The sequence below is a fragment of the Meles meles genome, chromosome 21 (assembly GCF_922984935.1).
Source record: "Meles meles chromosome 21, mMelMel3.1 paternal haplotype, whole genome shotgun sequence".
NCBI lineage: Eukaryota > Metazoa > Chordata > Mammalia > Carnivora > Mustelidae > Meles > Meles meles.
Genome location: NC_060086.1, coordinates 19,334,655 through 19,356,429, shown reverse-complemented (window position 1 = coordinate 19,356,429; position 21,775 = coordinate 19,334,655). Strand labels below are relative to the sequence as shown.

Sequence of the window (21,775 nt, the reverse complement as noted above, 5' to 3'; positions counted from 1 at the left end):
ATGTAACCTTTCACAAAGGAGGGTCACCAGATCACTGAAACAAACATAGAGGAAATGCAAAATAAACACAGTTTTGAAGTTTTCCTCTACTATATCTTATTATAACTCTTAAATGGGCTCAGGAAAAATGTAGAACATGGGGAGGCACGGGCCATAAAACATTGGCATTTTCAAATAACGCTTTTGAGAGTGTTCTATTCTAAAACTATACAGAGCACTGTCAAAATATATGATAAATAGCAAGTTATAGAGTAATATTTATAGAATGAGTCTGTTAATAAAAATAGTACATATATGTATTTGTATATATGTAGATCATATGTTGAAATGGGGGTGAGTAGATGAGGTGAGTAGGAAAGCTTGTTGGGACCAGCGTTTATAATAATGTTAAGTAAATGTAGTTTTATTTCTCTAATTTTTGCAATTTTATTGTGGCATGACTTTCCAGAACATTAGCTATTTGTTTTTCCTCCCATTGTGTCACTTATCCTTTCACTAAACACTTGTTCCTGAATCACAGTGCTCTGTATAGTTTTAGGGTAGATTTAATTCTAATAGCCTATAGAGAATCCATGTACTATGTTCTCCTCTAGGAGGCAAGGGAGTAGGGGGTTAGGTGAACCTGGTGGTGGGCATTAAGGAGGACATGTATTGCGTGGAGAACTGGGTGTGGTGCATAAACAATGAATCTTGGAACACTGAAAAAATAAAATAAGATAAAATAAAATAAGGTAAGATAAAAAGAAAATCCATTTACTTAAAATTTTTTATTATGTTCAATTCACCAATGTATAATATATCCATAGTTTTTGATGTAGTGGTCAACCATTCATTAGTTGTGCTATGACACCCAATACTCATCACCACACATGCCTTCCTTAATACCCATCACCTGATTACCCCATCCCCCCACCCCTTTCCCTTCAGTTTTCCCTCCCTTTCCCTGTGGTCCACAGTTGGTGGCTATCCTTTTATCTCTTGATGGAGTCTGCTTTTTTAAACAACACCCTCACGTATGCTACCCCTCCCCCAACACTGCTATCTGAGGTGGAGGTCTGCCTTTCTTCGGGCTCACATTCATGCAGTGGGGCTTCTGCAGGCATCTGTTTCACTACTTCCACTTATATGCAACCTGGTTTCTGAGGTCCCAGAGGGGTCCCAGGTTGCCCTGGCTACCAAGTGGGTCTCAAGGGCTGGGGGAAAATGGTCTTTTGGGAAAGCCAGGCACCGGAAAAGGAAGCCAGATTTACGGAGGTGGTGGTGGTGGGAGAGTATGGGGGATTTTCCCCAAGGGTGTCTTTGGCCTCCAGCCCCTGCCTCTGTTCTGTGATTAACCAAGAACTTCCTGACTGTGCTCCTCCTTCTGTTATTTCAAGGCCCTGAGTCAGTATTTTAACTCTCCCCAAGGGCACTGAGTGCCCTTCAGTGTTCTACTGCTCAACTCTTCACTTCTTCAATGCTTGCTCAGTGATGGCTTTTGGAATTGTGCTCCTCCTCGGTGGTGAGTGGAGGCCTTCAGGCCTGGGAGAATCCTGGAGGGCGCATCTTCGTCTGGTAGGACAGGCTGGGGCTGGTGGTTAGCTCATATAGCTCTCTGGAAGAGCTGAGAACAGGGGAGGATCCTAGTGTCCAGAGTCTTGTGTGGAAGGAATGAGTGGAAGGAGGAATGGTCTGGAATCAGGAGAGGGTCATAACCTGAGCAAAGATGAGAGAAGATGGACTTGTAGGCTATGATTGGGGGGAGGATGTGCTCCCTTTCCATAATTCCTCCTGCTGGGATCCTGCGGTGTGTGTGGTATGGGGGACAGAGTCCCAGGTCCTCAGGGGAAGGCCATAGGGGTCACTAGGGAGGGAATATGTTGAATATCACCTTTTTGGTCCCTCATGTCCTTCAAGTCTTGATTTCAGGTATGCTGTCCCACTGCTGCCAAGAGAATAGTCCAGAAATTGAAAACTGTATCAAGACCATACCCATATGTCACTTGAAATTACTTGTGTGTCAGTTAAAAATTAGATTCCAGGGGCGCCTGGGTGGCTCAGCGGGTTAAAGCCTCTGCCTTCAGCTCAGGTCATGATCTCAGAGTCCTGGGATCGAGCCCCGCATCGGGCTCTCTGCTTGGTGGGGAGCCTGCTTCCTCCTCTCTCTCTGCCTGCCTCTCTGCCTACTTGTAATCTCTATCTGTCAAAAAAATAAATCTTAAAAAAAAAGATTTAAAAAAAAAATTAGATTCCACACAAAATCCAGACTGTCAGCTTCTCTTGAGAAATGGGACGGTCTAGAGCTCTGAATACTAGAGCTTGGTAATTGCTACTTCCTTTAAAAGAGCCACATACTGTAGGTACCTGTAATTCTCTGGTGCTTACACTTACCCACTTCACTCACTGATGTCACCTGCCTGCCCTCTGGGGCATTTGAGTTTGAGACATCTGGCACCCTCCTACTTGTCCAGCCATAGAGTCCATTTTCATATTCAGAAACAGAATCATTCTTTGAAAGGAAAATGGAGAGATGAGAGAGAGAGAGAGAGAGAGAGTGTTTGACTTCTTCTTTGCTAAATTGAATGCCTTTTATTTCTTTTTTTTCCTGATTTTTTAAGCCAGGATTTCTAATACTATATTTAACAGTAGTGGTAAGAGTGGGCATCTCTCTCCTTACTATAAGGGAAATGCTTTCAGTTTTTCTCCATCAAGAATAATATTCCCTGTGGTCTTTTCATAGATGACTTTTATGATATTGAGTTATGTTCCCTCTATTCTTTTACTTTGAAGAGTTTTAATCAAGAAAGGATGTTGTTATTTTGTGATATGCTTTCTCTGCATCTGTTGAGAGAATCATATGGCTCTTGTCTCTTATTTATTTATTTATTTATTATTATGTTATGTTAGTCACCATATGGTATATCATTAGTTTTAGATGTAATGTTCTATGATTCATTGTTTGCATATAACATCCAGTGCTCCATGCAATATGTGCCCTCCATAATACCCATCACCGGGCTAAATCATCCCTCCCTCCCCTCTAAAACCCTCAGTTTGTTTCCCAGAGTCCATAGTCTATCATGGTTTGTCTCCCCCCTCTTTGTTTCCCTTCCTTCTACTAATGTCCTCCACACTATACCTGACATTCCACAAATAAGTGAAACCAAATGATAATTGTCTTTCTCTTTGACTTATTTCACTTAGCATAATTTCCTCCACTTCCATCCATGTCGATGAAATGGTGGGTATTAATTCTTTCTTATTTATTTATTTATTATTTTTTAATTTCTTTTCAGCATAACAGTGTTCATTGTTTTTGCACCACACCCAGTGCTCCATGCAACACGTGCCCTCACTAATACCCACCACCTTGTTCCCCCAACCTACCACCCCCTGCCCCTTCTAGACCCTCAGGTTGTTTTTCAGAGTCCATAGTCTCTCATGGTTCACCTCCCCTTCCAATTTCCCTCAACTCCCGTCTCCTCTCCATCTCCCCATGTCCTCCATGTTCTTTGTTATGCTCCACAAATAAGTGAAACCATATGATACTTGACTCTCTCTGCTTGACTTATTTCACTCAGCATAATCTTTTCCAGTCCCATCCATGTTGCTACAAAAGTTGGGTATTCATCTTTTCTGATGGAGGCATAATACTCCATCGTGTATATGGACCACATCTTCCTTATCCATTTGTCCATTGAAGGGCATCTTGGTTCTTTCCACAGTTTGGCGACCGTGGCCATTGCTGCTATAAACATTGGGGTACAGATGGCTCTTCTTTTCACTACATCTGCATCTTTGGGGTAAATACCTAGTAGTGCAATTGCAGGGTCATAGGGAAGCTCTATTTTTAATTTCTTGAGGAATCTCCACAGTGTTTTCCAAAGTGGCTGCACCAACTTGCATTCCCACCAACAGTGTAAGAGGTTTCCCCTTTCTCCACATCCTCTCCAACACATGTTGTGGTATTAATTCTTTCTGATGGTTGAGTAATATTCCATGACATCTATGGACCACATCTTCTTTATCTATTCATCTTTTGAAGGGCATCTTGGGCCCTTCCAGAGTTTGGCCATTGTGGATATTGCTGCTGTGAACACTGGGGTACACATGGCCCTTCTTTTCACTACATCTGTTTCTTTGGGATAAATACCCAGTAGTGCAATTGACAGGTAATAGGGTAACTCTATTTTTAATTTTCTGAGAAACCTCTACACTGTTTTCAACGTGGCAACACCAACTTGCATTCCCACCAACAGTATAAGAGGGTTCCCCTATCTCCACATCCTCTCCAACATTTGTTGTTTCCTGCCTTGTCAAGTTTTGCCATTCTAACTGGTGTGAGGTGATTTCTCAATGTGATTTTGATTTGAAATTCCCCAATGGCTAATGATGATGAACATTTTCTCATGTGTCTGTTAGCCATTTGTATATCTTCTTTGGGAAAGTGTCTGCATCTCTTCCACCCATTTTTTGACTTGATTATCTGTTTTTTGGGTGTTCAGTTTGTGAAGATTATAGAAGTTTATGGATCTTGGATATCATGCCTTTGTCCACAGTGTCATTTGCAAATATCTTTTCCCATTCTGGGGATTGCCTTTTAGTTTTGTTGACTGTTTCCTTTGGTGTGCAGAACTTTTCTATCTTGCTGAAATCTTAAAAGTTCCTATTCCCTTTTATTTCCCTTGCCTTTGGAGACTTGTCTTGAAAGAAGTTGTTGTGGCTGTTGTCAAAGAGGTTACTACCTATGTTCTCTACGATTTTGATGGATGCCTATCTCACGGTGAGGTCTTTCATCCATTTTGAGTTTTTCTCTGTGTATGGTGTGAGAGAATGGTCTAGTTTCATTCTTCTATACATAACTGTCCAATTCTCCCAGCACCGTATAATGAAGAGCCTGTCTTTTTCCCATTGGATGTTTTCCCCTGCTTTGTCAAAGATTACTTGGCCATAGAGTTGAGGGTCCATATCTGGGCTCTCTATTCTGTTCTATTGGTCTATATGTCCATTTTTGTGCCAGTACCATGCTGTCTTGGTGATCACAGCTTTGTAATATAGCTTGAAATCAGGTGATGTGATGCCTCCAGCTTTCGTTTTCTTTTCTAACATTTCCTTGGCAATTTCAGGTCTTTTTTGGTTCCATACAAGTTTTAGGATTGTTTGGTTCAGCACTTTGAAAAATGCCATTGGTATTTTGATTAGGATGGCTCTTGTCTCTTCTTTTATTATTGTGATCTATCACATTGATTGATTTGTGAATGTTGAACCACACTTGCATCCCAGGAATAGATCCCACTTTTTTTGTGGTGAATAATCCTTTTAATGTACTGTTGCATCCTATTGGCTAAGATCTTGGTGGGTATATTGGCATTCATTTTCATGAGGTATATTGGTCTGTAATTCTCCTTTTTCATGGGATATTTGTCTGGTTTTGGGATCAGGTTAATGCCAGCCTTAAATAATGAGTTTGGAAGTTTTCCTTCGATTTCTATTTTTTTTTGAAACAGACTCAGTAGAATAGGCATGATTTCTTCTTTTAATGTTTGGTAGAATTCTCTTCGGAATTTATCTGTCCCTGTACTCTTATTTTTGGGAGGTTTTTGATTACTGCTTCAATTTCCTTGCTGGTGATTCGTCTGGTCAGATTGTCTATTTCTTCCTGTTTCAGTCTTGGTAGTTTATAAGTTTTCAGGAAGGCATCCATTCCTTCCAGGTTGCTTAATTTGTTAACATATAGTTGCTGTTAATAATTTATAATAATTGTTTCTATTTCCTTGCATTAGTCTGAACTCTTCCTTTTCATTTATGATTTTATTAATTTAGGTCCTTTTCCTTTTCTTTTGGATAAGTCTGGCTAGAAGTTTATTGATCTTAATTCTTTCAAAGAATGAACTAGTTTGTATTTTACTGATTTCTCCTATAATTTTTATTATTTCTCTTCTCCTGCTTTGTTTAGGCTTTATTTATTGCTCTTTATCCAGGTCCTTTAGGTGTAAGGTGAGCTTGTGCATTTGGGATTTTTCCATTTTTTTGAGAGTCTTGGATGGTTATGTATTTCCCTCTTAGGATGGCCTTTGCAGTATCCCATAGGTTTTCTTTCTTTTTTTGGTTTGTCATTCTTTCTTTCTTCTTCTTATTTTATTATAATTATTTTTTATTATGTTATGTTAGTCACCATAGTATGTCATTAGTTTTTGATGCAGTATTCCAAGATTCATTATTTACATATAACACCCAGTGCTCCATGCAATATGTGCCCTTCTTAGTACCCATCACCAGGGCAACCTATCTCCTCATCCCTTCCCCTCTAAAACCCTCAGTTTGTTTCTTGGAGTCCACAGTCTCTCATCATTCATCTCCTCCTCGATTATCCTCCCCCTTCAGTTTTTTCCTTCCTTCTTCAAATGTCCTCCATGCTAATCCTTATGTTCACAAGTAAGTGAAGCCATATGATAATTGACTTTCTCTGCTTGACTTATTTCACTTAGCATAATCTCCTCCTGTCCCATCCATGTTGATGCAAAAGCTGGGTATGCATCCTTTCTGATGGCTGAGTAATACCCCATCATGTATATGGACCACATCTTCTTTATCCATTCGTCTGCTGAAGGGCATCTTAGCTCTTTCAACAGTTTGGCTATTGTAGACATTGCTACTATGAACACTGGGGTGCATACATCCCTTCTTTTCACTACATTTGTATCCTGTAGGTTTTCGACCAATGTGTTTTCATTCTCATTAGTTTAAATGAATTGTTTAAGTCCTTCTTTAATATTCTCTTTAACTTCCAAATGTTTGAATTCCTTCCAAATTTCTTGTGGTTGAGTTCCAGTTTCAAAACATTGTGGTCTGAGAATATGCAGGGAATAACTGCAATCTTTTGGTATTGATTGAGACCTGATTTGGGAACCAGTATGTGGTCTATTCTGGAGAAAGTTCCATATGCATTTGAGAAGAATGAGTATTCTGTTGTTTTAGGGTGGAATATTCTGTATATATCTATGAAATCCATCTGGTCCTATGTGTCATTCAAAGCTCTTGTTTCTTTGTTGATCTGCTTAGATAATCTGTCCTTGGCCATGAAGAGTGTTGACATCTCCTACTATTAATATATTAATACATTAATAATAATAATCAACATGTTTCTTTATTTTGATTATTGATTGATTTATATAATTGGCCTTTTCCTTGTTGGGGGTATAGATATTTACAATTGTTATCTCTTCTTGTTGGACAGATCCTTGAAGTATGATATAGTGTCCCTCTACATCTCTTACTATTGTCTTTGGTTTAAAATCTAATTTGTCTGATATGAGAATTGTTATTCCAGCTTCTTTTGAGGTCCATTGTCATGATAAATCGTTTTCCATCCCCTCACTTTCAATCTGGAAGTGTCTTTAGTTTCAAAATGAGTCTCTTGTAGACAGAAAAAGGATGGGTCCTGCTTTTGTATCCAATCTGAAACTCTGTGTCTTTTGATGGAAGAATTCAGTCCATTTACATTCAAAGTAACTATTGAAAGATGTGAATTTAGTGCCATGAAAGTCCCTGTTTCTGTAGATTTTCTGTTTCTTTCTGGTCTGTGTGACTCTTGGGGTCTCTCTTCACTTACAGAATCCCTCTTAGTGTTTCTTGTAGGGCTGACTTGGTGGTCACATAATCTTTCACTTTCTGTCTGTTCTGGGAGCTCTGTATCTCTCCTTCCATTCTGAATGAGAGCCTGTTGGGTGAAGTATTCTTGGCTGCATGTTCTTCTCATTTAGTACCCTGCATATGTCTTACCAGCCCTTTCTGGCTTGTCAGGTTTCTGTGGATAGGTCTGATGTTATTCTAATGTTCTTCCCTCCATATGTAAGGAACCTCCTCTCCCTGGCTACTCTCAGGATAGTTTTTTTGGCTGTAAGATTTGCAAGCTTCAGGATGTTGATTTATTTTCATTGATATTGGGAGGGGTCTTCTCTGTTTCTTGGACATGAAAGCTTGTTTCCTTCCCCAGATAAGGGAAGTTCTTAGCTGTGATTTGCCCAAATATACCTTCCAGCCCCCTCTATCTCTGCCCCCCTCAGGGATTCCAATAATTCTGACATTGGAATGTTTCACAGCATCATTAAATTCTCCAAGCTTTATTTATGGGCTATTAGTTGTCTATCTTTTCCATCAACTTCCTTCCTTTCCAGCAGCTTATCTCCTAGATCACTTATTCTTTCTTCTGCTTCATTGACCCTAGCTGTTACTGTATCCAGTTTAGACTGCATCTCATTGATAGCATTTTTAAGTTTGGCCCGATTAGATCTCATTTCTGCCCTTAGAGATTCTATATTGTCACTTACACTTTTCTCAAACCTAGCCATTAACTTTATGATTGCTCTCCAGAATTCTGTCTCTGAAATCTTACTTATATCCACATTGATCAGTGGCAGAGAACACTGCGTGTGTGTGTGTGTGTGTGTGTGTGTGTGTGTGTGTGTGTGTGTTCCTCCTTATTCCATCCAGAGAATGATGGGTGGATAAGTGGACAGAGTCCAAAATATCAGCCACACCCAAGTGAGATGCACCTTAACAAAAAATGGGCAGAAGATATGAACAGACACTTCTCCAATGAAGACATACAAATGGCTATCAGACACATGAAAAAATGCTCATCATCACTAGCCATCAGGGTGATTCAAATTAAAACCACATTGAGAAACCACCTTACACCAGTTAGAATGGCCAAAATTAGCAAGATAGGAAACAACGTGTGTTGGAGAGGATGTGGAGAAAAAGGAACCCTCTTATACTGTTGGTGGGAATGCAAGTTGGTACAGCCACTTTGGAGAACAGTGTGGAGATTCCTCAAGAAATTAAAAATAGAGCTTCCCTATGACCCTGCAATTGCACTACTGGGCATTTACCCCAAAGATACAGATGTAGTGGAAAGAAGGGCCATCTATACCCCAATGTGTGTGTGTATGTATATATATATATTATATATATATGACAATTTATATATATATAATAAATTTATATATGATAAAATTATATTTAAAGATATATAAAGATAAAATTGAGTAGAGTGGAAAGGGACTAAAATGAAGCATATATCTATAAAAATGTAGATGGAAAAAGATAGAAGTTAAAAAGTGACTATGAAATATAAGTTGGTATAATAAGCACCAGGTTGAAATGGGATGAAGGTAAAAAGAAAAAAAAAAAGAAAAAGCAGACAAAAAAGAAAAAAAGTAAAGGAGAATTTTATCTAAAAAATAAATGAGTTGTGAAGGAATACCTTGAGTGCAATGTACTATTTTCCCCTGGTATTTGCATTTCAGTCTTGTGAGATCCATAGGCTTGTCCTCCATCTGTTCTTTCAGACCGTTTTCTGGGGGAGGGGCCCGCAATGCTGTTTCTCAGGTATCCCTGCCTGGGTAGAGTTGTCCCCACCCCTGTCAGTTTGCTCAGTGCAAACTGGTCCTCTCTGTGACTTTTGTTCCCTGGAGGCTTTTTGCATCTCTTCAGAGGATCAGAGCAAAATGGCAGTGCCCAATCCACTGGCCAGAGCAGAGGGATTGCAGTCTGCCCTCTTTAGTAAATACTTCAGGACAAACAGTCTCCACTTTTGCATGCACCACTGAAATCCACAGCGTCCCATGGTTCATGCCCACAGTAACTTTCTCAGAGGTAGTCCCAGGGGCCCAGGAATGCCATTGCCCTTTCCCTCCAAAACCCTGACTAGTGGCAGGCTCATGCATGGACACCCAAAGCTCCTGGATCGTGTCTGGGTGCCACCCTAATGTCCTGTCTGGGGTGCTACTGAGCTTTTTTCCTGTTGCAGGTGCAGGTTCCAGTCCTTTTCAGGCTGTTCAGGAAAAAAGCAGTTACTGATGGTTTATGGTGACCTGAGCTGATAGTCCTCTCCTGGCCTCACTGAACATAACCTGCTTCTCAGCTCCACTACTTGGGCACTCTACCAGTTCAGGCACCCCTGTTTGCTCTGTGACTGCTAGGATCCCAAGACTACAATGTCCTACATAGAATTCTGTCTTTTCATTCCAGAACTCTTTTTGGAGAGGCGTATCTCTCACTAGAGCAGATTTTTAAGGGTTCCAATTTTGGATGTTATATGACTTTCAAGGAGCCAGTTTATGGAGGCTCCCTCCCCCTTGCACTTATCTTCCAATACCTCCCCTCAGATCCACAACTTTGCACACTGTACCTTGCAAAAAGCAGTCACTTTCCTGCTTACAGAAATCGAGATATATATCCTTACATCTCAGGCTGATTCTATGGGTGTTCAAACTGGTTTAATGGATATTCAGCTAAATTCAGGGGACTGGTTGAATTGGGATCCCCTACTCTTCTTCCATCATGCCTCCCTCTCTGATGTAATTATTGATAGTGCCCCTTTCACTCACAGAAGGTCTTAATTTAGAAAATAAATTAGGTGGTCACTTTATCTTTAAGGGACGTGCTTGATCTAACAGCCCAGGATTATGGGTATCCTTTGAAATGACCTTGAGGGGGCATTTTTCTGGATTGTCATTCTTTGTATGATAATTTTTTGATAACTGTTTGATAATTTCTGAGGGAGGAAGAGAAACAGGAATCAAACAGATGGCAAATCAGGAAACAAAGAAAAAGAGAAAAGAGAACACCTTTCTTTTGGGTACATGAGTTGGATTGGGGTGGCCATCAAGATCCCAAGAAGTCAGGGGTCCAGAGGATGTGAAGCTTTTCTGACTGTTCCTCTTACCCTTGCCTCCTTGTCCATATTCCTCAGTCCTGGCTTCTTATCATGGATTCAACTTGGATGTGGAGGAGCCTGTGATATTTCAAGAGGATGGAGCTAGCTTTGGACAGAGCGTGGCCCAGTTTGACAGAACTAGGTAGGCCATGCCCACTCCTTACCTCTATTCCTTCCACCCGCAGGCAAATAGTTGAACATGGAATGATTAGGAGGTGTTCTGGAGGAAGGGCAGCATAGGTAATAAGGCTGTCCATCACTCGTCCAAGGCTCATGACATCCCTACTACTAACTATTCACAATCCCAAGAAGGACCACAAACTCTGGACAAGATAATGCTTCAGGAGGGAGGTCTGATACAGGAATCCATCAGAATCCTAGAGGAGAACATAGGCAGTAATCTCTTCGATATCAACCACAGCAACTTCTTTCAAGATATGTCTCCAAAGGCCAAGGAAACAAAAGCGAAAATGAACTTTTGGGACTTCGTCAAGATCAAAAGCTTCTGCACAGCAAAGGAAGCAGTCAACAAAACGAAGAAGCAACCCACGGAATGGGAGAAGATATTTGCAAATGACAGTACAGACAAAAGGTTGATATCCAGGATCTATAAAGAACTCCTCAAACTCAACACACACACGAAACAGATAATCATATCAAAAAATGGGCAGAAGATATGAACAGACACTACTCCAATGAAGGCATACAAATGGCTATCAGACACATGAAAAAATACTCGTCATCACTAGCCATCATGGAGATTCAAATTAAAACCACATTGATATACCACCTTATACCAGCTAGAATGGACAAAATTAGCAAGACAGGAAACAACATGTTTTGAAGAGGTTGTGGAGAAAGGGGAACCCTCTTACACTGTTGGTGGGAATGCAAGTTGGTGCAGCGACTCTGGAGAACAGTGTGGAGATTCCTCAAGAAATTAAAAATAGAGCTTCCCTATGACCGTGCAATTGCACTGCTGGGTATTTACCACAAAGATACAGATGTAGTGAAAAGAAGAGCCATCTGTACCCCAATGTTTATAGCAGCAATGGCCACGGTCGCCAAACTGTGGAAAGAACCAAGATGCCCTTCAATGGACAAATGGATAAGGAAGATGTGGTCCATATACACGATGGAGTATTATGCCTCCATCAGAAAGGATGAATACCCAACTTTTGTAGCAACATGGACGGGACTGGAAGAGATTATGCTGAGCGAAATAAGTCAAGCAGAGAGAGACAATTATCATATGGTCTCACTTATTTGTGGAGCATAACAAATAACATGGAGGACATGGGGATATGGAGAGGAGAGGGAGTTGAGGGAAAGTGAAAGGGGAGATGAACCATGAGAGACTATGGACTCTGAAAAACAACCAGAGGGTTTTGAAGGGGCGGGGGGTGGGAGGTTGGGGAACCAGGTGGAGGGTAATAGAGAGGGCAGGTATTGCATGGAGCACTGGGTGTGGTGCAAAAACAATGAGTACTGTTACATTGAAAATAAATAAATTAAATTTAAAAAAAGGAAATTAAAAATAGAGCTTTCCTATGACCCTGCAATTGCACTGCTGGGTATTTACCCCAAAGATGCAGATGTAATGAAAAGAAGGACCATCTGTACCCCAATGTTTATAGCAGCAATGGCCACGGTCGCCAAACTGTGGAAAGAACCAAGATGCCCTTCAGCAGACGAATGGATAAGGAAGATGTGGTTCATATACACTATGGAGTATTATGTCTCCATCAGAAAGGATGAATACCCAACTTTTGTAGCAACATGGACGGGACTGGAAGAGATTATGCTGAGTGAAATAAGTCAAGCAGAGAGAGTCAAGTATCATATGGTTTCACTTATTTGTGGAGCATAACAAATAACATGGTGAACATGGGGAAATGGAGAGGAGAGGGAGTTGAGGGAAAGTGAAAGGGGAGATGAACCATGAGAGACTATGGACTCTGAAAAACAACCTGAGGGTTTTGAAGGGGCGGTGGGTGGGAGGTTGGGGGAACCAGGTGGTGGGTAATAGGGAGGTCATGTATTGCATGGAGCACTGGGTGTGGTGCAAAAACAATAAATACTGTTATGCTGAAAAGAAATTAAAGAAAAAAGAACACCTGTGTACATGTGACCAGTACAGTCACTCTTGCACTTGAAGTAATGTTTTGTAATCTTCCTTTTGAAATTGTTAATAATTTAACCTTAGAATTTATGTATTTTTTTTAAAGATTTTATTTATTTATTGGACAGACAGAGATCACAAGTAGGCAGAGAGGCAGGCAGAGAGAGAGAGGGGGAAGCAGGCTCCCTGTTGAGCAGAGAGCCCGATGTGGGGCTTGATCCCAGGACCCTGAGATCATGACCTGAGCCGAAGGCAGAGACTCAACCCACTGAGCCACCCAGGTGCCCCAGAATTTGCGTATTTTAAGTAAAATTCATGGTACAGTGGATATGTGCTGTGGGCTTAGAGCCTTGGCTCACATGCAGCCCAGCATGCTGGGAAATGTTTTTCAGCTGCCACCCTCTGCCACTGGCATGAGCTGAGCAAGGTCAGGGTTGGCTCAGGTGCACAGTTCGCCCAGTCTTATGAGGGTTTGCACTGGTCTCATGAGTGTTCCTGTGCCTGAGGGAATGCAACACTAAGGAGCAAAAAGAAAATGCTAGGCGAATTGAAAAAAAGAAGAAGAAGAAGAAGCAAAGAAAACAAAAAAAGAAAAAGAAAGGAAAAAAACCTTTTCCCCCCATGAACAAGAGGCCCCACATCTTTATTTCACTCTGGGACAGGCAAGTTATGTACCTCACCCTGCCTCCAGAAGTGCACAGTCTCAGGTCCCAGTGACAGGGACCCAAGATGTTGAAGTTACCATGTGATCCAAGCATAACCAAAGTCTGGGAGGCACAGGAAGGGAAAGATCAAACCCAAGAGGGAATTCCAGGAAGGCTTTACAGGGGAGGTGACATTGACAATGAGCCTGAGAATACAGCAAGATTCAGCGGGGCAAGAGGTCACTGAGTTCTACATGCACATCCATCCCTCCTCCTCATCCAGATGGCAGGCTGGGACATGGAAGCACGTGCCAGGTGCCAGAGTTTTGTTTTTTCCTTTTTTTTGTTCTGAAATACAGAGCTCATAACCTGAAGTGCACAAACTTGAAAGGTCCAACTCAATGAATTTTTCATATGTATATAGCCAGGTAACTGCTGCCTAGATCAAGGTGTAGAACATCTTCAGCTCCCCTACCTTGGGTTCCCTTTGCTTGGCAATTAATTAAAAGACACAAACATTTATTTAGTTATTTCATTTGAGAGGAGATATTGTTGGTAAATATAACTTTTTTTTTAAAGATTTTATCTATTTATTCGACAGAGAGAGATCACAAGTAGGCAGAGAGGCAGGCAGAGAGAGAGAGAGGAGGAAGCAGGCTCCCCACCAAGGAGAGAGCCCGATGCGGGGCTCGATCCCAGCACCCTGGGATCATGACCTGAACCGAAGGCAGAGGCTTTAACCCTCTGAGCCACCCAGGTGCCCCTAAATATAACTTTTTAATTCAAAATTAATTCTCAAGAAAACCCCAAAAAACAAAATTACTTCTCTCCTTTCAAGGAGTTTTGCAAAAATTGTTGCACTTATATGACTATAGATTTTGGTATGAATTCGGATACTGTGCTTTTATTTTTTGTTTCTTTTTATTTTTTATTAACATATCATGTATTATGAGCCCCAGGGGTACAGGTCTGTGAATCGTTAATCTTACAAACTTCACAGCACTCACCATAGCACATACCCTCCCCAGATACTGTGATTTTAAATTTTCCAGCTTAGATTATTGATATTAAAACTGTCCAATTAATTACAGAATCATCTATTTGTTTTGATAACTTATGGCTTTAGCAGATTTTTCTGTTTAAATTGAGGTGATCTATTTCTTGGGTGGCTCAGATGATGGCACCTCAAAAACTAAATGCTCTTGTCCATGGTCGGGTAATGCTGTTTTGCATTGGATAGTTTTATTTTTGGTGAATGCTGAAAAAACAACAACACTAAAACCATTTTTGTATATAAATACACATTTATTTATGTATACACCCACACAAACAAAGAAAAAGTCTAGCATGGTCCTTTGGCCCATGCGGGTTAAGCTCAGGCCTTGTTATTTGAAGCTTCATGAGTGGCAAATGCCAAGAGCTTCCCTCTCAAAGTCTCACTTCCCTGTTACACAGTGATACTTCCTCACCTGAAGTGCCCTGTGCCCTTACCCTTCCTGCAACTATATGTCATGTTTGTGCCAACAGACTCGTGGTGGGAGCCCCCCTGGAAGTGGTAGCGGTCAACCAAACAGGACGGTTGTACGACTGTGTGGCTGCCACTGGCCTATGTCAACCCATACCACTGCACAGTGAGTGACTCCACCCAGAAACTGTGGCCCTTAGTCCTCCTCTACTGCAGTTCTCCCTCCTCGGTCTCTAGCCCTGACTCTCCCCTCAAATGGGGATGTGCCCATGAATGATCATGTGTATCTGCCCTCTCAGCACCCCCAGAGGCCATGAACATGTCCCTGGGCCTGTCCCTGGCAACCTGCACCAATCGTTCCTGGCTGCTGGTAAGTTTCTCTGGGTCATAGGAGGGTGATGAGGGGAGGAGCAGGGACTAGGGGAGGCTGGGACTGGAAGAAGAGTATGAAAAGTTCTGGGGACCCCCTTGTTCACACAGGCCTCTGCCCTTAGGTCTGTGGCCCCACCATGCACAGGGCCTGTGGGGAGAATATGTATGCAGAAGGCTTCTGCTTCCTGTTGGGCTCCCACCTGCAGACCATTTGGACCATACCTGCTTCCCTGCCAGGTAGGTCCCTACAGAGACAGTGATTCTATGTGAGTACATGCTGGCACTGAAGAGTGGGCAGAGCACGCAACTGTGGTCTTGGCTTCCTGTGCCCATGGCCCCTTCCCAGAGGCCTCAGCAAGCCCAAGAAGGTCTAGGAACATGGTCTGACCTGGCAGGGAGGGCAGCTCACAGAAGGAAGTCCAAGCTGGTCAAGCGGAGAAAGTTCTGATGGGGCAGAAGGGAGCCTCAGAGTGTTGGCTGCAGGAGACAGAAGGTCTTCACAGTTATCAACAGGTGCAGGGATGCTTTCTGGGCTTTCAGACAAAAGGCCCTGGTTGGGGAAAATGTGGTGAGGATGATAGATCCTTGGATAGGATCCAAGAGGGAGGCTGTTCTGGATCATTTATTGCTGAGCTTCTAAGGGGAGCAGATGGTAGGGCCATGGAAAATGTGATGCACAATTTTGCCAGGACTGATGCTTTCTGCATAGAATGGTGCCAGAGACACTCAGCAGCATCTCTCTGAGGGTCAGTCTGAAGAAGTTTGTCTTCTGTGTATTTGGGGCTTCATCCCCTGGGGTTTAATTTCTTCATTGGTAAATTGGGTCTTAATAATCAAGGTGGTTATGGCTCCTGGGTGGCTCAGGTGTTAAGCGTTTGCTTTTGGCTCAGGTCATGATCCCCAGGTCCTGGGATTTAGCCCTGCAGTGCGTCCTGCTCAGCAGGAAACCTTCTTCTCCCTCTATCACTCCCTCTGCTTGTGTTCTATCTCTCTTTCTCTGTGTCTGAAAAAAATCTTAAAAAATTATGAAGCCTGTTATGAGATACAAGTTTAATACATATAGTGTTTAGACTCTGCCTAACACATAATATGTGAATACCATGATGACTGATCTTCTAGCTAGGACCATGTGTTTGGACTAGGAGGAAGAGATAATGGGCTCCAAGTCAGAGACAGGGACCACTCAAAGCACTGTCTGAGAGCTGTGCTTTGGACCAGAGAAACCATGATGTCAGGCATAGTGGGCTTTTAGGCAAAGGTGATTTTGCAGGAGAAAGACCGCCCACCCAAACTGTGAAAGTAGAGTCTATAAAGGGGACAGAGAGAGTTTAGGAAGGGAGTCCAGGAGCTTGGGGGTACGATGATCTGTGCAACCAGGGTTAGGGGATGTGACATTTAAATACTAGGAGGTAAGTCTCTTCTCCTAGTTGTTTCCATGACTCATAGGTGGGATGCCTGATGAAAATGGAACACAAGCATGTAAGCCTGGTGTAGGCAAATCAAGTTTGAGTAGAGGTAGAAGTGACTGGGTGTCAAGCAATGCCTGATGGCTAGTGTGTATCTTTATTGCACCCCACAACATCCTGGGTGGTAAGGCAGGGTGATCCCATCTTACAAGCAAGAACACTGAAGCTCAGAAAGCCGAGTTCCTACTGTTAGGAAGTGACAGAGCTGAGACCTGGAGTCGACGTTGCCTGATTGACTTGGTCTTTTTTTCAGAAGGTACTTAGTTATAGCTTGGTGCCTGCTATTGGAAGCCCAGTGGAGATGCTAAAAGGAACAAGAAACAGAAGTGATATTGTGAGGCAACTTGCCACCATCATGGCCTGAGAGAGGATATGAGGGGTGGTTTTGTGGTGCAGCTAAGTGAGAACAAGTACAAGATGTGGGGATGGGGCCTTCTTCTACCAAGCTATGGGGGATATTGAGTGAGGAAAGGATCAGTGAGGGCTTCTTGGCCTGCCATGTGGCGGGCTGAATTTCCTAGTCAAGAAGGCAGGGAGGGAAGTGGCCTTCCATTTCTTCTCAGCAGGGGTGAAGCACCAGCTGGTTGCATGGGGGAGGTATGGGGTGCAAGGAGAAAGTATTTTTGTGTTCATGGCAGGAAGCCAGCTGCCACAGTTCAGCATCATGCCTCATTACTATCTATGGTGGCTGATCACCGCAACCATGGGAGCAACACAGGATGTGGGGCACTGGTGGAGGTACCAACTGTGTCCTTCACACAGGCCACAAACACTTATGTCAGTTTGGGGTCAATGTGAAGTGTCTTACTTGTTTGTGGGTGTAAGGTGTGATTTTCCATTATGGTGGACTCCATGAGGGCAGGGGTGATATCTTTTTTCCAGCTGTGATCTTAGACCAGGTTACCTTCTACTCTGAGGCTCATTTGGGAATACTCTTGGGGGCAACAGTTCTTAGAGTGTGAAGGAAGCAGGGCTGGACAGTGAAAGAAGATAGACTGTGATGGATCAGAACAGAGGCCTCAGCCAACCCAGAGGAGCTTGGAACATGGCTGGATGCTGGTCATCCCCAGGAGCAGTATTTGTAATCTTGGGCAAGGCAGCTCCTGAGTTATCATCTGGGAGCAATCAATAGCTACTCCTTGTAGCTGGTAATAAGGGCCTCTGTCCTGATAGGGGGTGTGTCTTCTTGGTGGCAAACCTTAGCATCTGCTGCAGGTGTGTTCTTGTGCCTGGAACAATGCCTGGCACATGGTGATGATGGTCATAACAGCTAACCTCCATAACAGCTATGGGGGACCAGGCCCTGTCTTAAGTATTTTAGGTACCTATCAACACTTTTTAGCCTACCTCATGTGGCACTGTTATTATCCTCATTTTACAGATGGGAAAACTGAAGCCCAGTGGAGTTAAATAAGTTGCCTCAATTCACCACTAGTAGGTGGCAGAGCCTGGATTTGAGCCCAGCATGCTCAGAATGCACACTTGAATCACTTTGCTAAATTGCCTTTCCCTCATGCTCTATGACATTCCTAGTGTGTAGTCAATAACTATTTGTTGAGTAATTGAATAAGAAACTGATATCTGTCCAGATGGGTCCAGATGGGTTTCTTATTCAATTACTTCTAGACCTTGTGGAAGGAGGAAAGCAAGGGATTCTGCGGGGTGGGGGTAGGGGTGCTGGGGCAACAGATTTCTTTTTTTTTTTTTTTTTTAGTTTAGAACTCTTTTTTTAAATTAAGTTTTAATTTTGATTCCAGTGTAGTTACCATACTGTGTTATACTAGTTTCAGGTGTACAATATAGTGATTCAACAATTCCATCCATCACCTGGTGCTCATCACAACATGTACACTCCTTAAGCCCCATCACTTATTTAACCCATCCCCCAACCACCTCTCCTCTGGTAAACATCAGTTTGTTCTCTTCCATTAAGAGTCTGTTCCCTTCTTTTTCTCTGTCTCTCTCTCTCTCTTTTTTTTCTTCAATCATTTGATTTGTTTCTTACATTTTGGGCGATGGATTGGGCTTCCTCCATGGAAAGTGTGGAAACTGGCTGGGAATTGATTCCTAGGCCAAGAATGGCCCCTTAACTCTGTGGAGCAGGAAGGGTTTCTGGACCCTGGGAGATGGCTGGGACCCACACGGGCATCTCTGATTCCTTCCTTCTTCTCTACAGAGTGTCCAAGTCAAGAGATGAACATTGCCTTCCTGATTGATGGTTCTAGCAGCATTGACCAACGTGACTTTAAGCAGATGAAGGACTTTGTCAGAGCTGTGATGGGACAGTTTGAAGGCACCAACACCCTGGTGAAGACTGGGTCTCCGAGATCTGGGAAGTGAGGAGGGGGTGGCAGCTGCCTTGGGAAGACCAACCTAGTAGGAAGCCTGGTATTGCTAGGGGTTGGCTTAGGGGACCTGTGCCATGATGAGACTAGTGTCCTCATACAGGGCTGATTTGAGTCCTGACCTGAGGAAATTCCCCCATGGCATTTGATATGTCCCTACATGGCCTGGGAAATACTTTTTTTCTATTTAAAAGCATTGAAAGGATTGCAAAAATAGTTTTTTTTAAAGATTTTATTTATTTATTTGACAGAGAGAGATGACAATTAGATAGAGAGGCAGGCAGAGATAGAGAGAAAGAGGGAAGCAGGCTCCCTGCTGAGCAGAGAGCCCGATGTGGGACTTGATCCCAGGACCCGGAGATCATGACCTGAACCGAAGGCAGCGGCTTAACCCACTGAGCCACCCAGGTGCCCGCAAAAATAGTTTTGCTGTGAAATTAGACTGAAGGTAACTTGGCCAAATAATTAATGATTTCTTTATTATGTTTCCATGTAATTCAAGATTTATCTTATTATTTTATTTCCCAGTAATTATTGTATATGTATGTAGAAATTCTTGAGAAGTGAGAAAATGTATTCCATAAGTTGATTTCACATGTTGTGAAATTTTAAAAAAAATTCAAGTTAAATGTTGAGGTAGGAAAGGTTATTCCTTGCAAACTCTGAAAGAAGCATCATTTGGTTTTGATTTTCTAGTTTTCTTTTTGGGCCACAATTCCCCTGCGTTTTAGCCTCAAAGACACATGGAAAGTTGTTTGTAAATCCAAAGTTACTCCAAAATAAAAAGTTTATTAAAGAATAACTCCTGAGCCCAGGGCATTCCTCTTCTCCTTTGCAGTTTTCCCTCATACAGTACTCCAATCGCATGGAGATCCACTTCACCTTCACCAAATTCCAGAGAAGCTTGAGCCCTCAGAGCCTGGTGGATTCCATTGTCCAACTGAAAGGCCAGACATTTACAGCCACGGGGATCCGGACAGTGGTGTAAGTTCCCCCTTCTGCCTCATGTGGATAAGCCACCACACCACTTCCTCATGCTGGTCTGCACAGCCCTTCTACAAAGCTGTGGGGACTCTGGGGAAAGGGGCTCAAAAGGGAAGTGAGGGGGCTATATGGAGACTTCCTTAGATTATTCTCTTGATATAGGACAGCACTCCTCTTCAGTGTTTCCTCTGCTTGGCCTTGGATTGGCTGGACTCTGATTCCAACTGTGGTAGCCAGAGACATGGGTTTTGGTTCATACAAACCCCAGTTTTCATTCTGGCTCCTTGCTGGTGACCTGGGCCATCCTGGGAGTTACTGAGTCTTTCTAAGTCTCAGAAAACTGTCAAATGTGGATAAACTTACAACTTGTTTGTGAGGATTAGAGATAACATGCATGAGGTGATTCCATAGAAGAAGTGTTACATATTTTTTTGTTTTATGGGCAGCAGACCCTCTCCATTTAGCTCTGAACTGTCCACTAGCCTGACTCCATCTTGAGTGCCAGGCTACACTTATAATAAAGATGAATTTGGACTTTGAAGGAGGTTTTTACAAAACAGTTTTAGACTGACTTATAAACTACCAAAGCAGTTATAAGTTGAGAGAAAGAAAGAGAGAGGATGATGATTTTCCTTTATAGTGTACCATTACTAAAGATTACCTTGTTGGTGGAAGAATGACTCCTTTCATTTATTTATTTATTTATTTTCTAAAATATTTTATTTATTTATTTGAGAGAGAGACAGACAGAGTCTGAGCAGGTGGAGGGGCAGTGTGAGAAGCAGTCTCCTTACTGAGCTGGAAACCCAAAGCAGGGCTTGATCCCAGGACCCTGGGATCCTGACCCAAGCTGAAGGCAAATGCTTAACTGGATGACTCCTTTTTTTTTTTTTAAAGATTTTATTTATTTGACAGATAGAGATCACAAGTAGGGAGAGAGGCAGGCAGAGAGAGAGAGAGAGAGGAGGAAGCAGGCTCCCTGACAAGCAGAGAGCCCGATGCGGGGCTCGATCCCAGGACCCTGGGATCATGACCTGAGCTGAAGGCAGAGGCTTTAACCCACTGAGCCACCCAGGCGCCCTGGATGACTCCTTTTTTAAAAAAAGACTTTATTTATTTATTTCAGACAGAGAGAAAGAATGAGCAGGGGGAAGGGAAGAGGGAGAGGGAGAAGAAGGGAGCGGGAAGCCTGATGTGGAGCTTGATCCCTCTACTCTAGTATCATGACCTGAGTCAAGGGCAGACACTTAACTCACTGAGCCACTGGGGCACCTGGACGATTCCTTTTAAACAAGGCCCCAGTAACTTGTAGATCAATTGAATTATTCCCTGGGTAAATGCGACGTTTGCCTCTTTTCTTAGTGTGCTTCTTTGCAAATGTCTACTATGAAGAACTGGAGGGAAAAAATGGCAAGATGAAAATACGATGATAAGGAAAGAACAGGAGACACAGTCAGGACATCATTTTATGTTGACTGCCTCCACAGCCATACAACCTGTGTCCTCAGTGTTTCTTATTGTGTGAAGTAAATGGGTCCGCCTCAGGTCTCTAAAATGCTATGACAGGGCGCCTGAGTGGCTCAGTGGGTTAAAGCCTCTGCCTTCAGCTTAGGTCATGATCTCAGGGTCCTGGGATCAAGCCCCGCATTGGGCTTTCTGCTCAGTGGCGAGCCTG

The 21,775-nt window shown here is 42.7% G+C and overlaps 1 protein-coding gene across 1 annotated transcript in view; it reads left to right on the top strand.

Annotated features, from left to right (window-relative positions):
* The first annotated feature begins 1,412 nt into the window (after positions 1-1,412).
* LOC123933847 (integrin alpha-D-like) overlaps positions 1,413-21,775 on the top strand; it is a 79,082-nt gene continuing 58,719 nt past the window's right edge. The window contains exons 1-7 of the mRNA XM_045993505.1: positions 1,413-1,501; positions 10,739-10,844; positions 14,996-15,099; positions 15,233-15,303; positions 15,428-15,542; positions 18,948-19,078; positions 19,955-20,100. Coding sequence (XP_045849461.1) covers positions 1,471-1,501; positions 10,739-10,844; positions 14,996-15,099; positions 15,233-15,303; positions 15,428-15,542; positions 18,948-19,078; positions 19,955-20,100 — 704 coding nt within the window. The 5' untranslated portion in view covers positions 1,413-1,470. The remainder of the gene's footprint in view (positions 1,502-10,738; positions 10,845-14,995; positions 15,100-15,232; positions 15,304-15,427; positions 15,543-18,947; positions 19,079-19,954; positions 20,101-21,775) is intronic.